The sequence below is a fragment of the Bubalus kerabau genome, chromosome 11 (genome assembly GCF_029407905.1).
Source record: "Bubalus kerabau isolate K-KA32 ecotype Philippines breed swamp buffalo chromosome 11, PCC_UOA_SB_1v2, whole genome shotgun sequence".
Classification (NCBI taxonomy): domain Eukaryota; kingdom Metazoa; phylum Chordata; class Mammalia; order Artiodactyla; family Bovidae; genus Bubalus; species Bubalus kerabau.
Window position 1 is genome coordinate 6,538,025 of NC_073634.1, and position 21,256 is coordinate 6,559,280.

At 41.0% G+C, this 21,256-nt stretch overlaps 1 protein-coding gene across 7 annotated transcripts in view; it reads left to right on the forward strand.

The window, feature by feature from the left end:
* Positions 1-21,256, forward strand: part of VWA3B (von Willebrand factor A domain containing 3B) — a 169,312-nt gene that overhangs the window by 106,951 nt on the left and 41,105 nt on the right. For 6 of the 7 annotated variants that reach the window (XR_008700128.1, XM_055539392.1, XM_055539396.1 and 3 more), the window contains 3 exons: positions 6,479-6,597; positions 12,771-12,821; positions 19,529-19,733. Coding sequence is in view for 6 of the 7 variants with exons in the window: in XM_055539392.1 (XP_055395367.1) it covers positions 6,479-6,597; positions 12,771-12,821; positions 19,529-19,733 (375 nt within the window). In the remaining variant the exon portion in view is untranslated. The remainder of the gene's footprint in view (positions 1-6,478; positions 6,598-12,770; positions 12,822-19,528; positions 19,734-21,256) is intronic. The other variant, XM_055539393.1, reaches the window with a different exon arrangement.

Sequence of the window (21,256 nt, forward strand, 5' to 3'; positions counted from 1 at the left end):
TAAGTAATGTATTTTCATAGGTTTATGAATGATCTTATTGACATACCTCTTTGCCAGTTAATTTTGTGGCCCTGCCTTCAGTTTGCGCTATGGAAACCTGGAAATGTTTCTATTTAAAAAGCAGAGGTTTGGGACTTCCCCAGTGATGCAGTGGCTAAAGACTCTGCCTTCTAATTCAGGGGGTTCCAGTTTGATCCCTGGTCAGGGAACTAAGATCCCACATGCCATGGAGTGCAGCCAAAAATTAAATAAACACAACTTGTTTAAATAAATAAATACAAGCAGAGGTTTAAGTTTTAGCACTGCACCTGTGTTCAGAGTCAGCCATGCGGGATGTGCACAGCCTTCGCATTTTCATTACTCACAGCCAGTCAGACCTCTCCTTGCCCAGTCTGGCGGCAAGCTCTGGGATATGTATAGGAAGAAATGATTTAGTTGAAAAACAGTGAAGGTGTTGAATTCAGTCAGTGTCTAATGATAAATATATAAACACCAGTTTGCATCATTTTCTCATTTTCAAAATGTTGTGGGATTGCTTATAAACACAGCCAGAATGTGGTCTGGTCACGTTCTTCCTGGACTACTGTAACAACTAATGACAGTGCCTGCAGTTCAGAAAGGCAATGCAAAAGAATCGGAGAGCTCACCTCACACGCCAGCGAAGTAATGCTCCAAATTCTCCAAGCTAGGCTTCAACAGTACGTGAACCGAGGACTTCCAGACCTTCAAGCTGGATTTAGAAAAGGCAGAGGAAGTCAAATAGCCAACAGCCAATGGATCATAGAAAAAGCAAGAGAATCCCAGAAAAACATCTACTTCTGCTTCATTGACTATGCTAAAGCCTTTGACTGTGTGGATCACAACAAACTGTGGAAGATTCTTAAAGAGATGGGAATACCAGACCGCCTTACCTGCCTCCTGAGAAACTTGTATGCAGGTCAAGAAGCAACAGGTAAAACTGGACATGGAACAACGGACTGGTTCCAAATTGGGAAAGCAGTACATCAAGGCTGTATATTGTTACCTTGCTTATTTAACTTATATGCACAGTACATCATGAGAAATGCCAGATTGGATGAAGCACAAGTTGGAATCGAGATTGCTGGGAGAAATAGTAATAACCTCAGATATGCTGATAACACCAGCCTTATGGCAAAAAGCAAATAGAGCCTGTTGATGAAAGTGAGAGAGTGAAAAAGCTGGCTTAAAACTCAGCATTCAAAAAACTAAGATCCAGTCCCATCACTTCATGGCAAATAGATGAGGAAACAATGGAAGCAGTGACAGACTTTATTTTCTGGGACTCCAAAATCACAGCAGATGGTAACTGCAGCCATGAAATTAAAAGATACTTGCTCCTTGGAAGAAAAGCTGGTTTTTCCAGTAGTCATTATGAATGTGAGAGTTGCCATAAAGAAAGCTGAACGCCAAAGAATTGATGTTTTTGAACTGTGGTGTTGGGGAAGACTCTTGAGAATCCCTTGGACAGTAAGGTGATCAAACCAATCAATCCTAAAGGAAATCAATCCTGAATATTCACTGGAAGGACCGATGTTGAAGCTGAAGCTCCAATACTTTGGCCACCCGATGTGAAGAACTAACTCATTGGAAAAGACCCTGTTGCTGGGAAAGATTGAAGGCAGGAGGAGAAGGGGAAGACAGGGGATGAGATGGTTGGATGGCATCACCAGCTCGATGAACATGAGTTTGAGCAAGGTCTGGGAGTTGGTGATAGACAGGGAAGCCTGGTGTGCTGCAGTCCATGGGGTCCCAAAGAGTCGGACACGACTGAGCGACTGAACTGACTGACAGTTCTGTGCCGCACTTTCTTCATTTAGCATATCTTAGGCACATATTTCCCTGTAATGACCGTTTTTGGATGAATTTTAATAGTTGTAATAATATTCAGTAATATGAATTACTACAATTACTTTAGCTATTCCCTGCATTATTGGACAGTTTACTTGGCATTTTGTGAGTGCCTGTTTCCCTACATCTTAGCTGTCACTTAGAGCAGTAACATTAAAAACAAAAAAACCTGCCTACTGCTAAGGGAAAATGGTACTCCAAATTTAACTTTTTTTCTTTTATTGTTTGAGAACAGTTTTTTATGTAAGCTAAATACATCTCTTAAAATTTTGGTTACATCATTCACATTCTTGGCAAACACGTCTTTTAAAATAGCAAAGTTATGCTCATTTCATGCCTCAATCACCAAGAACTCAAATCTGGTGGAGTTTAAGACACAGTATTTTACAATATAGATAAACTTCTAAAAATGTTGGAGCTTTAGCCATTACTTGAATTTATATAATTTTAGTCTTTTACATATTTCTAAAATGGTTACTTTGCACATGTATTGTGTTTTAGAAACTAGTATTTTTTAATAGAGTAAAAAACTAGAGTTCAGTGGAGAGGAAAACCAAGTAACAAAACTGCATTTCAATGTATCTATGGAAGGATTGAATGAGAAAATATATAGAGGGCTTAGGAGTTGGCAAACAGCAAAAGATCAACACTATTATCATTATTGATAAAAGTGTTCTCAACTATTGATAAAATTATTGGTTAAGGAGTGTCTCTGGTCTAACAGTGGGAAAAATTCTAGCAGAACCAGCCCAAATTGAGGCTGTCCATGGATTCAGCAGTTATAGTCAGTGACTCTCTCTCTGCCCCTCTCCTCATACCTCTGCCTTTCTCACTCTGCTCTTCCTCCCTCAAGTTACAGTCTCGCACAGACTGTGATTATCATTAATTTGGTAAGGCTTCTAGGTTAATCTCAAGAGGATTAAAATAGGCACTACCTTGAGGCTTCCTTTTATTATCAAATACTGTCCAGAAGGGCCCCGCCATGTTAGTAATGCTTGATTTCCATTATAAGAGGTAAAAAGTAAAACATGTTCAAAGGACATGTGACCAGGTGGTTTCATTCCCTTTCGAGCAATGTCAGTTTCCTCATTAACTGCACTCCCCTCCCCACCTGCCTCCCTACAGAAGCTGAGCAGCCAAGATTCTGATCCCCCAAGTCCCTGTGAGAATGCCCTTTATGACCTCACAGTCACACCAAACTTGGCATCATAAAGACAATGTCCCATGGGACCTTCAGCTGATCACCATGTTGTAAAAACTAAGCCCACAGACTGAAGGTGTGGAGCATGACTTTGTCTTTCCCTCAGTCTGCACACAGAAGGGAATGAGAGTGGGCGCACATGAGCCACATTTGAACTGCTGCTACCCTGAAGTCCAAGATGGCCACGCAAGGGATGAGATCCAAACCCACGAAAGAGGGAGGTAGAGCGTTAAACAAAGGGTTTTCTTTACATACCTTCTGGCAGGGGTCCAGCGGATCCCGATGAAGTCGTATAATGTTGCTAAATATTTTGTGGTGTTGATTTTGCAGTTGAGCCTTAAGTTGGCAATTTGAAGAGCTATTTATAGACTTCTAGAGGGAACTTTTCCCCAGGAGAGATAAGAGTATAGGATCTTTCACAGTTTTTGAGGCTGTTTTTTCCCTCTAAAAGTTTATGTGGTATTTTAAAAGATGGTGGGTTTTGTTTGTGTTTTTTTCTTTTTCACTTTTGTAAATTTCTTTCCATTTTCAAAGTCCAGTCAATTCACCTTTATTTTTTATTTTGTTTGATTGATTGATTGATTTTTGGCTGCACTGGGTCTTCATTGCTTTGCACAGGCCTTCTCTAGTTGCGTGGTGTGGGCTTCTCTTGTTTCAGAGCCTGGGATCTAGGGCGCATGGGCTTAGTTGGTCTGCAGCATGTGGACCCTTCCCTGACCAGGGATCAAATCCATGTCCCCAAAATTAACAGGAGGATTCTTAACTGCTCGACCACCTCGACTCACCTTTTAACCCACTGTTCAGGCTCCTTCTCTTGGACAAAGCTTGCTTAGAGGTCACATGATGAATTCTTTTGTCTTACAAGTAGCAAGATTTGACTATTCAGCCTAACTTAATTGCTTCCTTCCTTCTCAGTTTCCTGAATCTTTGGCTATTTTGTTTGTTTTGGTCTTGAGGTTTTAATTGCAAAATCAACATACATAGTTTTCAATTTCAATGTCTTTTTTTTTCATAATGTTATTTTATTATTCAAAATATTGTTCTTTTTCTCATCCATTTGTTTTCATGGCACATCTGTTTGTTCTTACACTTTCTTATGACTGTTACATCTTTGAGCAACTTAATTGCTAATTTTAATCATAATTAATATAAAATTATTGTTAGGTGGTCATAAAATTAATTTCTACTCAAGTGAATTGATATTCAGATTGTTGATTTGCTCAGCTACCATTTGGGGCATTTTTGTGTGTGTGTGTTTAGGAATTTTAGTTTGTTGGCTCATTTTTAATAAGACTTTTAAAAAATCTGTTTTTTCCTCTGCCTTCTTTTTTTTGCAGTTACCTAAATGCATCCCCTTACTCCCCGGTCATTGGCATTTAGAGCTCTTATTCCATGATGATACTGGGCTAGTGCAGATTGAGGGTGGCTTGGTTTAGTTCTTGGTTGTGAAGCTACACGAGCGTTCTTTCTCATCAGGCAGGGCCTTCTTGCAGGGGTGGGAGAACCTCATACACCAGCTTCAGGCACTGAGCCTGACTCAGAGCCCCACTTGCTTCCTGGGAGCTAAGCTCCCTCTACCCCTGCCATCTTTGGACACAAGAGCCAACAAACAAACCTGCAGCTTCAGTCCTGCTGATGTGTTCAACTTTTTCTCTATAGAAATATGTCGATGCATCTTTCTTTTACTTTCTTTCCTTCTTCTTTTCCTTCTTTTATTTCTATGCATTTCTCTTAAATAATAACAATATAATTTTTGTATGATTTGGAGGCAAAGGGAAGCATGAACTCTGTATCATCTGGAATGAAAGTAAAAATTTACTTCTTAAAAGTGATGGCCCATATTTCTAAAAGGCCTACATGCTCCTTGTGGTTGGAATCACATGCAGTATTGAAACACCACTGTATCTCAGTATTTCTTCTGTTAGTCTTTCTTTTGCATATAAATATTAAGATATGGAATATACCTTTTGAGGAACATACATTTATTCCTTTATCAACAGATATTTGTAGAGGGCCAGGCCTTGTTCAGGTGATAGAAATAAAGAGGTGATGAAACAAAGTTCCTGCTCTTAAGGAGCTTACATTTCTAAAGAGGGATAAGTGAAAGTCACTCAGTCCTGTCCAACTCTTTGCGACCCCAGGGACTATATAGTCCATGGGATTCTCCAGGCCAGAATACTGGAGTGGGTAACCTTTCCCTTCTCCAGGGGATCTTCCCAACCCAGACATTGAACCCAGGTCTCCCGCATTGCAGGCTAATTCTTTACCAGCTGAGCCACAAGGGAAGCTCAAGAGAGGATAAATAATATGCAAATAGGTAAAAGTGAAATACTGGGCTTCCTGGGTGGCTCAGTGACAAAGAAACTGCCTGCCAATGTAGGAGACCCAGGTTCGATGCTTGGGTTGGGAAGATCCTCTGGAGAGGGAAATGGCAGCCTACTCCAGTATTTTTGCTCAGGAAATCTCATGGACAGAGGAGTCTGGTGGGCTACAATCCATGGGGTCACAAAAGAGTTGGACACGACTTAGCAACTAAGCAGCAACAAAAAGTAAATTATTACAGGTCCTATTAACATAGCATGGAATCAGAGACATCCCCAAACCCAGAAAGAAGCAAGCATCAGATGCAGACAGAATTTTTTTTAAATGCCCTCTCATTCTGGTTCTCTACTGTTGTTACAGAGCATGGTTTCATTGATCACTAAGCTGTCTTTATTTTACATGTATAAGAATCTCTTCCAAATTGACAAGGAAAATGGCCCAGAGATATTAATTATAATCATATATTCTCAAGAGAAAATCAAATTTAAAATAAGTACTTGAAAAATGTTGAATCCAACTGAAAAGTGAAAGTGTTAGTCACTCAGTCATGTTTGAGACTTTTGTGACCCCATGGACTCTAGCCCGCCACACTCCTCTGTCCATGGAATTCTCCAGGCAAGAATACTGGAGTGGGATGCCATTCCCTTCTCCAGAGGATCTTCCCAACCTAGGAATTGAACCCATGTCTCCTGCATTGCAGGTGGATTCTTCACCATCTAAGCCATCATGGAAGAACCTAACTAGTCATTTACAAAGTAGCAGCAATGAGATTCTATTTCTTATTGCTCATGCCCATCAATTTGACAGAGGCTTATGAAGAGAATACTTGGTTCTGATTAGGGTTTCCTGAAATAGTTTTTTGAGGTGATGGTTATTTTTAAAATATGTGGTTTTAAAAATTGGAAGGAAAAGGTTAGCAATGATATCTCTGATTTTTATTTCTTTATTTTTTATTTTCTGTATTTTCTAATTTCTCTACAAATCTAAAGTATTGATTTTCTAGCCAGAGAAACATATTGTACAACCATTAAATGGAGTTTTGAAGGCACATATTAAGTGACACTTTCCTTTGACATTGGCGTATAGGTGTTCCCTCTGGCACATGTGTGCAACGACACAAATAAGATGACTTTAATTAACCCCCAAGGAGTGAAGCTCAATATCTACAAGCAAAAAGTGGAACAGGCAATTAAGTCCTATGAAAAGTGAGTATTACTCCTGGCTACTCTTTAATGGATGTGGAATTTGTTTTGGCTTTTCTCTTGTTTTAGCTTAAATTTTTCATCTAGAGCAGCTATTTAACAATAGTCCATAAGAAATATTAACAGCAGCCCCAGCTAACAGAAGGGGCTTCCTCTATGCCTGTGCTGCATTAAGTACATTACCTGAATGTGCCCAACAGGGTTTTCAAGAAACCATCTTCCCTTTCCAAACTCTGTAGACATCTCATGTTTCCATAAACTCTTTTTTCTTTTTAAAGATTTTTAAAGATTTTCTTTTGATGTGGACCATTTTTTTAAAGTCTTTATTGAATTTGTTACAATATTGTTTCTATTTTTTATGTTTTGGCTTTTTGGCCACAAGGGATATGGGACCTCAGCTCCCGGACCAGGGATCGAACCCCAGCCCCCTGCCTCGGGAGGTGCAGTCTTAACCACTGGACTGACAGGGAAGTCCCTCCATGAACTCATAAAGCTTTCTTTTTAGCAGAGTGAACTGGACCATTTTAGCATTTAACTTTCTGTAAAGTGACTAATAAAACCCCACAATAATGACATAATTTACTTAAACAATTTTTAAATCAAAAGCAAGATGATGACCAAGTTGACTACAGTGAAAACTGTACTCTTAAATAGTCACTGTGTTCATGCTGAGTTAGGGGGCCTCTCTTCACAAGGGCAGATAACCCAGGATTTGGCAGGCAACTGCCAGGCTGGAGAAGAGATCCAGATGGGAAAGAAACCCAGGGTCCTTGAATCCCAGCCCCTTCCTGGGGCCTGGCTCCTTCAGGCCTGACCTGGGAGCCCATCTCAGAGTGGAGATTACAGCTCTGTGGTTAGAATCTCACCCTCTCCCAGCTCTCTAGTCACCTCCCCACCCTGCCCCGTAGCACTTAATTACTCCTTGTGCACACTCTTGATTAAACTTTGAGCTACCCAGCTCTTCCAGGCAAGTTCTTATTCTTGGTTCTGGAAGTTGTGCAACTGGGTTTTCATTTACTACCATGTGGTTGGGGAAAATCAAAGTAAGCAAAAGTGACCAGGGCCCAGGCCAGCCCTTACTGGTCTACTATCATTTTTTCGTGTGTCTAGTGTGCGTTCAAAAAAGTATTGGTTTGGTCCCAAAGTTCGGATTTTTCCATTACATGTTACAGAAATACCCAAATAGACTTTTTTGACCAACTGAATATAAGGTCTGACTTCTGCCCAGAGACTGGCCCAGAGACTGGCCTTTCTGCACTAGGCCCATCTCTGCTGCTGCTAAGTCACTTCAGTCGTGTCTGACTCTGCGACCCCATAGACGGCAGCCCACCAGGCTCCCCTGTCCCTGGGATTCTCCAGGAAAGAACACTGGAGTGGGTCACCATTTCCTTCTCCAATGCATGAAAGTGAAAAGGGAAAGGGAAGTCACTCGGTCATGTCCAACTCTTTGCGACCCCATGGACTGCAGCCTACCAGGCTCCTCCGTCCATGGGATCTTCCAGGCCAGAGTACTGGATTGGGTTGCCATTGCCTTCTCCTAGGCCCATCTCAGGCCTCTCCAAATCTGCTTACACTTGAGCTTCTTCTGCTACCCTCACCTAAGAACTGAGGCTGTGTTGTATGGGCTCCTTATGTTGCCTCAAGGCTTTTCTGAGTCTCTGTGGGCCCTTCATTTCCCTCCAAGGCAGGCTGAACTCTCCCAAGGGTCACCCTCCTGTCTGGGCCAGAGACTTTGCTCTGTCTGGTCCTCTTCTCTGCCTCTTCCTCTGCACCAGGCATGCCTTCCCTTGCCTCCAAGCTTTATTGCCACTCTCCCTGCCCACCAACCCAGCTATCCTCTTTCATCCCTTCTTGCCTCAGCACCAATGGCCACTGCCTCCCCTGCCCAGAGGCCCTTCCCCAGCGACTCTCCAGCACCCACTTTGACTGTGGTGCTTGGGAGTGCTCCCAGCTTCAACGCAGGCCTGCCTCTCCCCTGTGAGGGTGTCAGCCCCCAGGGCAGACTCTGGGCTGCTGGCTTTCCCCCTGGTCTCCTCTTCCTAGCAGGTGTCACTGTATATATTTTGACTGTTGGAATTTAATTTGAATTTGATCTAATTCAGGTTTAGTTATTAAAATTCATCTAGTTATATAAAATATAATATAATGATATCATTTATATTATAGTTTAATTTGCTTGACTCGTTCAAATATTTGAGTGCTGTGATTACCTGGTCTGTGAAAGCCTACCACAGGGCCACAAGCTGGGGCTTTGAGGTCAGACAGCTCAGGGGTTTCATTCTTGGCTCTGACAGTTGCTTGACAGGTCATGTGACACTTGTGAGCTTCAGATTCGTTATTTCCAAAAATTTGGTTTGAAGGTTATGTAAATTATATACATAAAGAGCAACTAATGTTAATTACTTCCCTCTTTCATTCTCTGAATCTGCTGATGCTAAAATAACCATAAATACATGGGATGGAAAAGTCAAATAGTTCTTTCCACTAAGATGACCCTTTCCTGAGAATTTCCAGAAGGACAGAGACCCTCTGTTCCTAGGCAGAAGAGAGTCCTTCATTCATAGCAAAACCAAAATACAGACCTAGTAGTGCTCTGTCCCAGTTCTTACTTCCAATAAGTGAATCTGGAAAAGCCTTTAATACCCTCAGAGGAATATTATACCATATTGTTATTAAAATAATAAAATAGTATTAATTTAAATATGATTATTAGCATTAACTTTAATATGATTAATATTGATTGAATGTATATTATTTGGTACCATTAATTTTATGTTTATTTTAAATGAATTATTTAATATTGTTTTTAATAATATTAACATTCATATTGTATAGAACAAAGCTTCTGATCTTTTGTGTTTAATAGTATTTGTTTGCTGGTATAAATGTCAGTTCCCTTTTCCATCTTGCCCCATCTTTCTAAAGCTATGCAGACTATGAAAAATAATTAGTGAAACTTGATTTATCCCCATCTCATCCCCAATAAAACATTTCTAAGGAGTTTCCCACCACAGGTAAGCCAGATATAACTCTAAGTCTGTATGGTTGGGGATGACCAAGTAAGTTGGAAGCTCACAATCCTTTGGTCAAAGTAGTGACACTCTAGCTATTTTGGTCACACCTAATTCCCTTGTGTTTCAGTATTTTAAGAATTGCAGGAGCAGTTTTGACTTTGTGTATCTGCACATAAGCTCTGAGGATATCAGTGCTGGCTAGATTCTCGGGTGATTTTTCTGCAGCTATGTTCATGGTGAACCTGAGGTCAAGTTTGGTTCTCCTAAAAACAGAGGAAGATTGTGATTTATCAAACCCCAGTATCCCGGACGGCTCTCATCCCACACTTTTAAAGGCTTTCCTGCAGCTGCCTTCCACACCAGTGGAGCCAGGATTCATATACTCTCCGCTACCCCCAATTCATGCCTGCTTGCTTTTTCTGTGTGCTTTGAAATAGTTCAGTGAAGATGGCAAATGGAGGAATAATAGGGGATGTGAAAATACATACCCTCTTACGAAAATATTTTCTGAATAAACAAATTAAAATTAGAGACGGGGGACTTCCCTGGCAGTCCAGTGGTTAGGACTGCTCACTTCCAATGCAGGGGGTGTGGACTCAATGCCTGGTAGGGGACTAAAATCCCACCTGCATGCAGCATGGCCAAAATAATAATAATAATAAATAAAAACACTAACCTTTGAGCACTTAGCACATGACAGGCACTGTGGTAAGCATTTTTTTTTTCATTTTAAAAATAAATAAAATTAGAGACATGTCATAGCTAATTGGACCCACATTCACCAACCATTCCTGAATTTCTAAGTCCCCCTCTTCTTTAGAACCTGGAAGGAATAAGCCTTAGTTATTTCTGATCGCTTTATACATACTGCTCATTTCATCCCCTCAATGCCAGGAGTAAGTGGTGTTATCCTTGTTTTATTGGTAAGAAAGCAGTTTTCAAAAGTTACATAACAGGGGTTTCCCTGGTGGTCCAGTGGTTATGAATCTGCCTTGCATTGCAGGTGTTGCAGGTTCGATCCCTGGTTGGGGAACTAAGATCCCACATGCCATGGAGTAACTAAGCCTGAGTGCCACAACTACTGAGCCTTGCATGCCACAGCTAGAGAGTCCAAGTGCTGCAACTAAAACCTGACACAGCCAAATAAATGAATATTTTTTAAGTTATGTAATAGGAGCACACAGCAATAAAGCAGAACCTCTGAGATTTGAACCCAGACCAGTGTCTGCCAAGCCCTTGTCTACACTCCCAGCCTCTCTCTTCCATTGCCTCCACTTTCAAGGTTTAAATTTTAAAATATTTTTAAATACTTTTTTATTTTCCATAAATGCACACAAGTTTTAGAAGCCCTCTTTAATCAACCACATGATTAAAGAAAATTGGGACTTCCCTGATGGTCCGTCCAGTGGCTAAGACTCCACACTCCCAATGCAGGCAGCCCAGGTTCGATCCCTCAGGGAACTAGATCCCACAGTCCACAACCAAAAAAATCCTGCATGCCACAATGAAGATTAAAGATCCTATTGTGTGTTAGTTGCTTAATTGTGCCTGACTCTTTGCAACCCCATGGACTGTAGCCCGCCAGGCTCCTCTGTCCATGGGAATTCTCCAGGCAAGAGTACTGGCTGGAGTGGGTTGCCATTTCCTTCTCCAGGGGATCTTCCCAACTCAGGGATCGAAATCTTCATTGCAACCCGGGTCTCCCTCATTGCAGAAGAATTCTTTACTGTCTGAGCCACCAGGGAAGCCCTGCGTGCCGCAACTAAGACCCAGGGCAGCCAAAATAAATAAATAAATAAAATTTTTTTTAAAGAAAGCCAGTTTCTTGCGACCCCATGGACCAGGCTCCCCTGTCCTTGGAATTTTCCAGGCAAGAATACCTAAGTGGGTTGCCATTTCCTACTGGCATCTTCCTGACCCAGGGATCAAAACTGGTCTCCTGCATTGCAGGAAGGTTCTTTACCATTTGAGCCACCAGGGAAGCCCTTCTAAAGAGGCCACAAAGAACCAAAACTATTGAAGGAGACAGGGGCAGAGCTGGCTTGTTTCCCGCTTCTGACACTTTCTATCACTTACAGAGCGTTTACCTGTGTCAGACACAGTTCTGTGTACGATGCATACACTTGCTTGTTAAATCTGCACTGCAACACTGGGAGGGAGGTACTGTTATTATCCACATTCTACAGAAAAGTTGGCTACTGGCCCAAAGTCTACTGGATAATAAGAGGGGAACACTGAGCTTTGGGCCCAGTGGCTCCAGAGTCTGTGCTCTTCACCACCACACTAGACCCCCTTTCCATGACCTCCCCAAGGTCATGATGGATGATCAGGGCAAGATAATACCACCCAAAGTATGCTCCCAGAGTCCTGTGCCACAGACACTGGGCCCAAGGATTAGGAGCGTGCTTCCTGGGGGGTGGCAGTATTCTCCCACTCCGTCTTATTGAGACTTTTCTTTTCATGGACACAGCTCACAGCCCATGGAGCCAGTGTTCTGTGCCTGGTGCTCCTGGAGCACCGCTGATTAGTAACAAGAAAAGGAGCTATAACTACCCAATTGAAAGCACTGGCTCCAACTTCTTTCTTTCCAGAATCTTTCTGCAAACACGTTCAATGAGCTTAGTCTCAGCCCCACCTCTCCATGCTGGATGAGCAAGGCGCTTCACCATTCTGCCCCCTCAGCAGCCACATTTGGAAAACAAGGAGGTCAGGCTGGTTGATCTCTAAAGTGTATCCCAGTTTTCTTATTTATGACCCTATTAACCCTTTTTTGTTCTGCAAATCCAGACAGAAAAATGTCTACAGGAGGCAGGCTAAGAGCACACTTGTATTTTTCCTTAAGATGAAAATCAGATGTTTTAAAATATCTTCATGCAGAGGTAATGAGGACCAGTTTGTTTGCTGCCTTTTCTCAGCCTGGGTTTTACCTAATGGAGCTGAGAACTATGCCCTCCTTTCACATTTAGCATGGTTGCCACAGAGTCATAAAGCTTCTGCAGTGATGCCGAGGGAGGGAGACCCTCACATCCAGTCTCCGAGCAAGTGGCAATGGTGCGGTCCTGCGAGGGTGCGTGGCTTTGGGCTTTCCCTGCCTGGGGTCAGCCTTTTCTTCTGAAGTAAAGTATTGCTATTAAATAATTATTGTTGATTTTTTTTAAACAGGCGCTTGAATAAAATTGTTTGGCAAGCATTATCTCCAGAGGAAAAAAAAAAGTAAGCCAGTTCCTTTTCATCTTTAAAATGGCTTTTTAATTTTGGTGAAATTCATATAACCTACAGTTAACAGTTTCTTTTAACTGTTTTTAAATGTGCTACTCGGTAATACTTAAGTTATTCACAGTTAGTTCACTTTGCTGTACCGCAGAAAATAACAACATTGTAAAGCAACTCTAGTCCAATAAAAAAAATTTTTTTTAATGTTATGCAAGCCACACGTTCCTTTACTTTCAAAACTTCTCTATCATCTCAGAAAATACCTTGTGCCTGTTAAGTACTCCTTCCCCATTCCTCTCTCCCACTTTAGTAACTACCAGTCTGCTTTCTGGGCTTCCCTGATGGCTCAGATGGTAAAGAATCTGCCTGCAGTGCAAGAGACCTGAGTTCGATCCCCGGGTTGGGAAGATCCCCTGGAGAATGGCAACCCAGTGCAGTATTCTTGCCTGTAGAATTCCACGGACAGAAAAGCCTAGCGGGCTATAGGGAGTTTTGAAAGTCTCCCAACTTTGTTCTTCTATTTCAAAACTGTTCTGGTTATTTGTGGCCCCATGAAGTTCAATGTGAATTTGAGGACTGGCTTTTAAGAAAGTTATTTTAAGTCTTTGTCTGCCAAATCCAGTGTCTGAACTTTATGTGTCTGTTGCTTTTTTCCCCCCGTGAATGGGCTGTATGCATCCATGTTTCTTGGTATTCTTTGTAATTTTTTGTTGAAAACTGAACATTTTGGACATTGTAACAGTAACTCAGGAAATTAGATTCTCTACCCTCCCCAGAAATTGCTACTGTTGCTTGATGAAGGCTGCAGTTGTCTGTTTAATGTCTTTCCACGCTATTTTGCAAAGACTATTCTTTATCATGTGTGTTCACTGAAGTATTGTTTTGTTATCCCTGGGGTCAGCCAGTGACGTGACAGAGATTTCACTACATGTCAGCCTCTCTTTTCATCAAGCATTCTTCTGAATGCTATGTAAGTATTCAACTACATTTTTGAGTTCCAAAACAGTTAATTCTATCAAATAGTTGTTTTGGTGAAAAGACCAGTTCCTTGATTTTTCTACTGCACTGTCTTTCATGACATCACTTCCCTCCTTAGCATCTGAAGCATGATTTTGAGCAAGTTATGACACCGTTACTATATCACAGTGCTTGTGCTCAGTTGCTTCAGTCATGTCTGACTCTCTGCAATCCCATGGACCTTAGCCTGCTAGGTTCCTCTGTCCACAGGATTTTCCTGGCAAGTATACTCGAGTGGGTTGCCATGTCCTTCTCCAGGGGGTCTTCCCAACCCAGGGACTGAAGCTGTGTCTCCTGCGTTGCAGGTGGATTATTTACCTCTGAGCCACTGGGGAAGCCCCATATTGAGGCCGTTTCCTCCTAATCCTAGTTTGTTGAGTGTTTTCATTTTTAATCATGAAGGTGTTCAATTCGTCATGATTTTGCTGTATCCATTAAGATGATAAAGTCATTTTTTCCCCTTCATTCTGTTACTGTGATTTATTATATTGACTGATTTTTACATATCACATTCTGAGAATAAGTCTCATTCTTCAGTGTCTCATTCTTTTAATGTGTGGTTGAATTTGGTTTGCTAGTATTGAATCAATGTTCAAAAGCAATATTGGGCTGTAATTTTCTCATCTCATAGTATCTTTGTCTGGCTTTGGTATCAGGGTGATGCTGGCATCATAGAATGAGTTTCAAAATGTTCCCTCCTCTTCAATATTTGGAATTATTTGAGGAGGATTGGTGTTAATTCTTCTTTAAATGTTTGGTAGTTCTCTCCATGGAAGCCATATAGTACCGGGCTCATATTTATTGGAAATTATTTGTTTGCTGATTCAATCTCCTTACTAGTTACAAGTCTGTTCATATTTTTTATTTCTTTCTGGTTCAGTCTTAGTTCATTATATTTTTATAGAAATTTGTCCATTTCTTCTAGGTTATCCACTTTGTTGGTATATAATGGATCGTGGTAGCCTTTTATAAAATATCCTTCTTATTTCTCTGATAACAGTTGTAATGTTCATTCTTTCCTTTCTGATTCTAGTTATTTGAGTTTTCTCTTTTTTCTTCATCATCTAGCTAATAAGCATTTGTCATTTTTGCTGCTCTTTTCAGAAACTAACTCTTAGTTTCATAGATTTTTTTCTACTGTTCTATTTCACTTATTTCTGCTCTCATCTTTATTATTTCTTTCTTTCTGCTAACTTTGAGTTTATTCTTCATTTTCCCACTTCCTTGAAGTGTAAAGTTAGGTTGTTGATTTTAGATATTTTCTCTTCTTTAATATAAGTCTTTAGCACTATAGTTTTCCCTCTTAGGACTGCTTTTGCTATATCTTAGACATTTTAATATGTTGTATTCTTATTTTAAAATATCTCAAGATATTTTACAGTCTCCCTTATGATTTCTTCTTTGGCCCATTGGTTGTTTAAGAGCGTCTTGTTTAATTTCCACATATTTGATTTCTAGTTTTATTCCACTGTGATTGGAGAATATATTTTATATGATTTAATCTTAAAACTTTTAAGACTTGTGCTTTTACATGCAGTTTATCCTGAAGAGAATGTTCCATGTGCACTTAGGAAGCATATGTATTCTGCTATTGGTTGATAGTGTGTTCTGTGTATGTCTGGTCTAATTAATCTATCATGTTTTTCAAGTCCTCTGTTTCTTCATTGGTCTTCTGTTTGGTGGTTGTATCCATTATTGAAAATGGAAATTGAAATCTTCTCTTATAGTGTTTCAGTTTCTCCCTTCAATTCTATTAATGTTTGCTTCTATATTTGGGAGCTGTGAAGTTAGGTGCATATTTATAACTGTCATATCTTCCTTGTGGATGGACCCTTTTTACCATTATATAATGTCCTTCTTATATGCGAAGTCAGGTGGGCCTTAGGAAGTATCACTACAAACAAAGCCAGTGGAGGTGATGAAATTCCAGTTGAGCTACTTCAAATCCTAAAAGATGATACTGTGAAAGTGATGCACTCAATATGCCAGCAAATTTGGAAAACTCAGCAGTGGCCACAGGACTGGAAAAGGTCAGTTTTCACTCCAGTCTCAAAGAAAGGCAATGCCAAAGAATGCTCAAACTACCACACAATTGCATTCATCTCACACACTAGTAAAGTAATGCTCAAAATTCTCCAATCCAGGCTTCAACAGGAGTGAACCATGAACTTCCAGATGTTCAAGCTGGATTTGGAAAAGGCAGAGGAACCAGAGATCAAATTGTCAACATCCACTGGATCATCGAAAAAGAGAGAGAGTTCCAGAAAAAACATTTATTTCTGCTCTATTGACTACGTCAAAACCTTTGACTGTGTGGATCACAACAAAGTGTGGAAAATTTTTAAAGAGATGGGAATACCAGACCTCCTGACCTGCCTCCTGAAAAATCTGTATGCAGGTTAAGAAGCAACAGTTAGAACTGGACATGGAACAACAGACTGGTTCCAAATCAGGAAAGGAGTACGTCAAAGCTGTATATTGTCATCCTACTTATTTAACTTATATGCAGAGTACATCATGAGAAATGCCAGGCTAAATGAAGCACAAGTTGGAATCAAGATTGCTAGGAGAAATACCAATAACCTCAGATACACAGATGACACCATGCTTATGTCAGAAAGTGAAGAAAACTAAAGAGCCTCTTCATAAAAGTGAAAGAAGAGAGTGGAAAAGGTGGCTTAAAACTCAACATTCAGAAAACTAAGATCATGGCATCTGGTCCCATCACTTCATGGCAAATAGATGAGGAAACAGTAGAAACAGTGAGAGACTTTATTTTGGGGGCTCCAAAATCACTGTAGATGGTGACTGCAGCCATGAAATTAAAAGACATTTGCTCCTTGGAAGAAAAGCTATGATCAACCTAGAGAGCATATTAAAAAGCAGACATTTCTTTGCCTACAAAGGTCTGTCTAGTCAAAGCTATGGTTTTTCCGGTACTCATGTATGGATGTGAGAGTTGGACCATAAAGAAAGTTGAGTGCCAAAGAATTGATGCTTTTGAACTGTGGTGTTGGAGAAGACTCCTGAGGGTCCCTTGGACTGCAAGGAGATCCAACCAGTCCATCCTAAAGGAAATCAGTCCTAAATATTCATTGGAAGGACTGATGCTGAAGCTGAAACTCCAATACTTTGGCCACCTGATGGGAAGAACTGACTCATTGAAAAGACCCTAATGCTGGGAAAGATTGAAGGTGGGAGGAGAAAGGGACGACAGAGGATGAGATGGTTGGATGGCATCACCGACTTGATGGACATAAGTTTGAGTAGGCTCCATGAGTTGGTGATGGACAGGGAGGCCTGGTGTGCTGCAGTCCATGGGTCACAGAGTCAGACATGACTGAGCGACTGAACTGAACTGAATGTCCTTTTTTGTCTCTTGTAACAATTTATGACTTAAAATAGTCATAATTTTCTGATTTTTTTTTTTCTGATTTACGAAGTCACCTTTTGAAGCTCTCTAGTGAATTTTTCGGGTTTCCCTGGTGGCTCAGAGGTTAAAGCGTCTGCCTGCAATGCAGGAGACCTGGGTTCGATCCCTGGGTTGGGAAAATCCCCTGGAGAATGGAATGGCAACCCACTCCAGTATTCTTGCCTGGAGAATCCCATAGGCGGAGAAGCCTGGTGGCCTATAGTCCACGGGGTCGCAAAGAGTCAGACACAACTGAGCGACTTCACTCACTCACTCACTCAGTGGATTTTTCAGTTATTGTATTCCTCAGATACAGAATTTCTGTTTGGTTCTTTTTATAGTTTCTGTGTCTTTGTTGATATTCTTAATATGTTCATCCATCATTTTCCTGATTCCATTTAGTTGTCTGTATTCTCTTTGAGCTCAATGAGCATTTTTTTTAAATTTTATTTTATTTTTAAAATTTACATAACTGTATTAGATTTGCCAAATATCAAAATGAATCCGCCACATCAATGAGCATTTTTAAGACAGTTATTTTCAATTCTCTGTCAGGTAATTCATAGCTCTTTTCTTTAGTGTAGATTTCTGGAGATTTATTTTGTTCCTTTGATTAGGCCACTCTTCTCTATTTCTCTTTATTCCTTAGTACTTTTAGGCAAGATCTGGACATTTGGAAAGGCAGGCACTTGTCCCAGTCTTTATAGATGACTTCTTATAGGGGAAGACCTTCACCAATCATTCTGACTAGAGATTCTGGGAACCTCTCACAACTTTTCTGAGGGTATTTCTTCTCTAGGAGTGGTGGTGGTGGTGGGGTGTGTGTGTGTGTGTGTGTGTGTGTGTGTAATTTCCCAATCAAAGAGATTTGCCCCTGTCTTTTCTCAGGAGCGGGTAATCTTTTCCTCCCCCTGGTGTCTTTCTTTGGGTACTGCAGTATCTCTGGTGCTGTAACCAACCATGAAACTTGCCTTTGCTCTCAGCTGCCAGTAACCTGGCATGCAAAGTATGCTGCCATTTTTATTGGCACTCTGAGTCAAGTGAGACAAAAGCTAGTCTCTCAAGAAGCCCCACAGAAGACGAAAATGTTGCATACATGTTCCACTCTTCTCTTTCCGAGAAGTCAGGACTTCATTTCCTCTGAGTTGCTCCACACGTTGCAAGAACGGGGAGGGGCTGGGCCAGGCAAAGTGCAACAAATGTTCCCAATACACACTTCAGTGCCCACTCTTCTTGGCTTTGAACACCTGGAGAGCTGGTACCTTTTAACTGGCTTCTTGGACTTCTCACAAAGGCAGTTTGTCCACATATTATTGTCGGCATTTCTGTGGGGGAATGAGGCCTGGGGTTTCTCATTTTACTATTTTCCTGACATCACTCCCATTTAGATTTTTAATAAGGATTTTTGCTGTCTTCTGGAGACAAGTTTATCTGTGGATTGAGTCCTGTGATTGTGCTGGGTTTACAGTGTGCTCTTCCAACACACATAACACACACTTAAAAAAATAAAAAGACGTGACACCTTCAGCAATAAGAGAATGATAATTATGAAATGTTCTTCTCCCCATATCTCCCTCACTCAATCTATCCATCGCCCTCTCTGTACCTCCTTCCATGAATATCTGACTCAGAAGTAGCTGGGACTGGAAATAGAATTTAGAACTTGGGCCCTCCACACCCCACTGGCTTTCCCTGGAATCGTGTAGCCTGTTCATCAGCTGATAGAAAGTTTGGCTTCTGTTCTTTGTGAACCAAATCAGTGAAACCAGAAAATATAGGCCTATTTAGGCTTACAAGAGGACAGGAGATAAAGGTAGCTAAAATGAGCTAATAGAAGAATTATTGCACTGAGACAAGTATTTGGGTTTAGTGTTTGCTTGTTTTCCAGAGTCACTGCTAGACATAGCTGTGTGAAATCTCTTTGAAAGTTGCTTTTGCTTCTGCCAAATGTTAGACCTAATAAGAAAGGAATGGGTTCCAAACATACTGAAAAAAAATTGTTGGAAAAAAAAAAAAAACTCGTGTAATTAAGTTCTATAAAATCAGACCATCAAATTAAATAATGGGGAAAAGGGCCTTCCATGACTCAGAGATGATTATTTTTAACTTGTGCAAACTACCAAAGCCCCAGTGGACAAAAAGGCGTGGCTGCAATTCTGTCGACATCTGACATCTGCTCCGACAGATGTTTCTCAGGGGAGGGTTGACTGAAAAACCATCTTTCCATATGTTTTCTGTTATGATCACATTACGTTTCTCTTTCTTCTCCCTTCTCTAGGTTAGATGCAAACAAACCAATGCAGTACTTAGAAAACAAGGCAGCTTTGAACGAGGCATTAGAAAGGTTGAATTGGCCCATTTCATTGAAGGAGCTGTCCATGCTGGAGAATGAAATCCTAGCTGGGAAAATGTACGTGCAGCAGGCCATGGAGCTCCAAGAGGCTGTCAAGAAGGAGAATTATGGAAGCAAAGCACTCGAAGAGGTGTGTGCCATGGTGGGGTCTGTGTTTGCTCCCTCGCCTCTGGTCCGAGCCCTTGACATCTCTGTGTGGGCCTTCCCTCTCCTCCACTTCTCAACACACTGATTTCTAAGACTTAGAGCCAACCCACTGAAGGTCTCAGCACCTCTTTCAGTAGAAAGGAAATGGCGTTTGATTTTACTCTGACCTTATTTTTTAAACAATACATGTTTTAACTGGAAAATAAAACTAAGCAGAAGTATCACAGAGTGATTAAAAGCCTGGACTTTGATATGAGCCAGACCAGCATCTGGTCTCAGATCTGCCACCTAATCCCCATGTGATCTTAGTCAGTGACTCTCTCTAAACCTTACGGTTTTTTTTTTTAATCTGTAAGATAAGAGTATTAATAGTATTAATAGGCTTGTTATGAGAAAATGAACATTTAAAGTAGTTAGTATTGGAAGTCTTCCATAAGTATTAGCGATTATTGTTACTAGTAAAACAGACCTTCTAAAAAGAAAATTTATTATCTAGCAGCCTTAATATTTATTACCACTTTGGATCATTTACTTCTTTATTTTATTTTTTTGTTTGCACTCAGTCTTTGTTGCTACATGTGGGCTTTCTCTGTTTGCGGCAAGTGGGGCTACTCCTTGTTGCAGTGCATGGACTTCTCGTTGCAGTGGCTTCTCTTGCTGCAGAGAATGGGCTCTAGGGTGCTTGGACTTCAGTAGTTGGAGAAGGCAGTGGCAACCCACTCCCGTACTCTTGCCTGGAAAATCCCATGGACGGAGGAGACTGGTGGGCTGCAGTCCATGGGGTTGCTAAGAGTCAGGCACGACTGAGCGACTTCACTTTCACTTTTCACTTTCATGCATTGGAGGAGGAAATGGCAACCCACTCCAGTGTTCTTGCCTGGAGAATCCCAGGGACGGGGGAGCCTGGTGGGCTGCCGTCTATGGGGTTGCACAGAGTCGGACACGACTGAAGCAACTTAGCAGCAGCAGCATACATATATCCCCTCCCTCCTGAAGCCCTCTCCCATCTCCCTCCCCATCCTACCCCTCCAGGTTGACACAGAGCCCCTGTCTGAGTTTCCTGAGCCATACAGCAAATTCCCCTTGGCCATCTATTTTACACATGGTAATTTAAGTTTCCATGTTATATCTCACCCTCTCCTCCCCTCTCCCCATGTCCATAAGTCTATTCTCTCTGTCTGTTTCTCCATTGCTGCTCTGTGAATAAATTCTTCAGTTCCATTTTTCTAGATTCTGTATATATCCATTAGAATACAATATTTATCTTTCTCTTTCTGACTTCACTATAATAGGTTCTAGGTTCATCCACCTCATTAGAACTGACTCAAAGGCATTCCTTTTTATGGCTGAGTAATATTCCATTGTGTATAGGTACCACAACTTCTTTATCCATTCATCTGTTGTAAATAGTGTAAATAGTGCTGCAGTGAACAATGGGATACATGTGTCTTTCAATTTTGGTTTCCTCAGGGTATATATGCCTAGGAGTGGGATTTCTGGGTCATG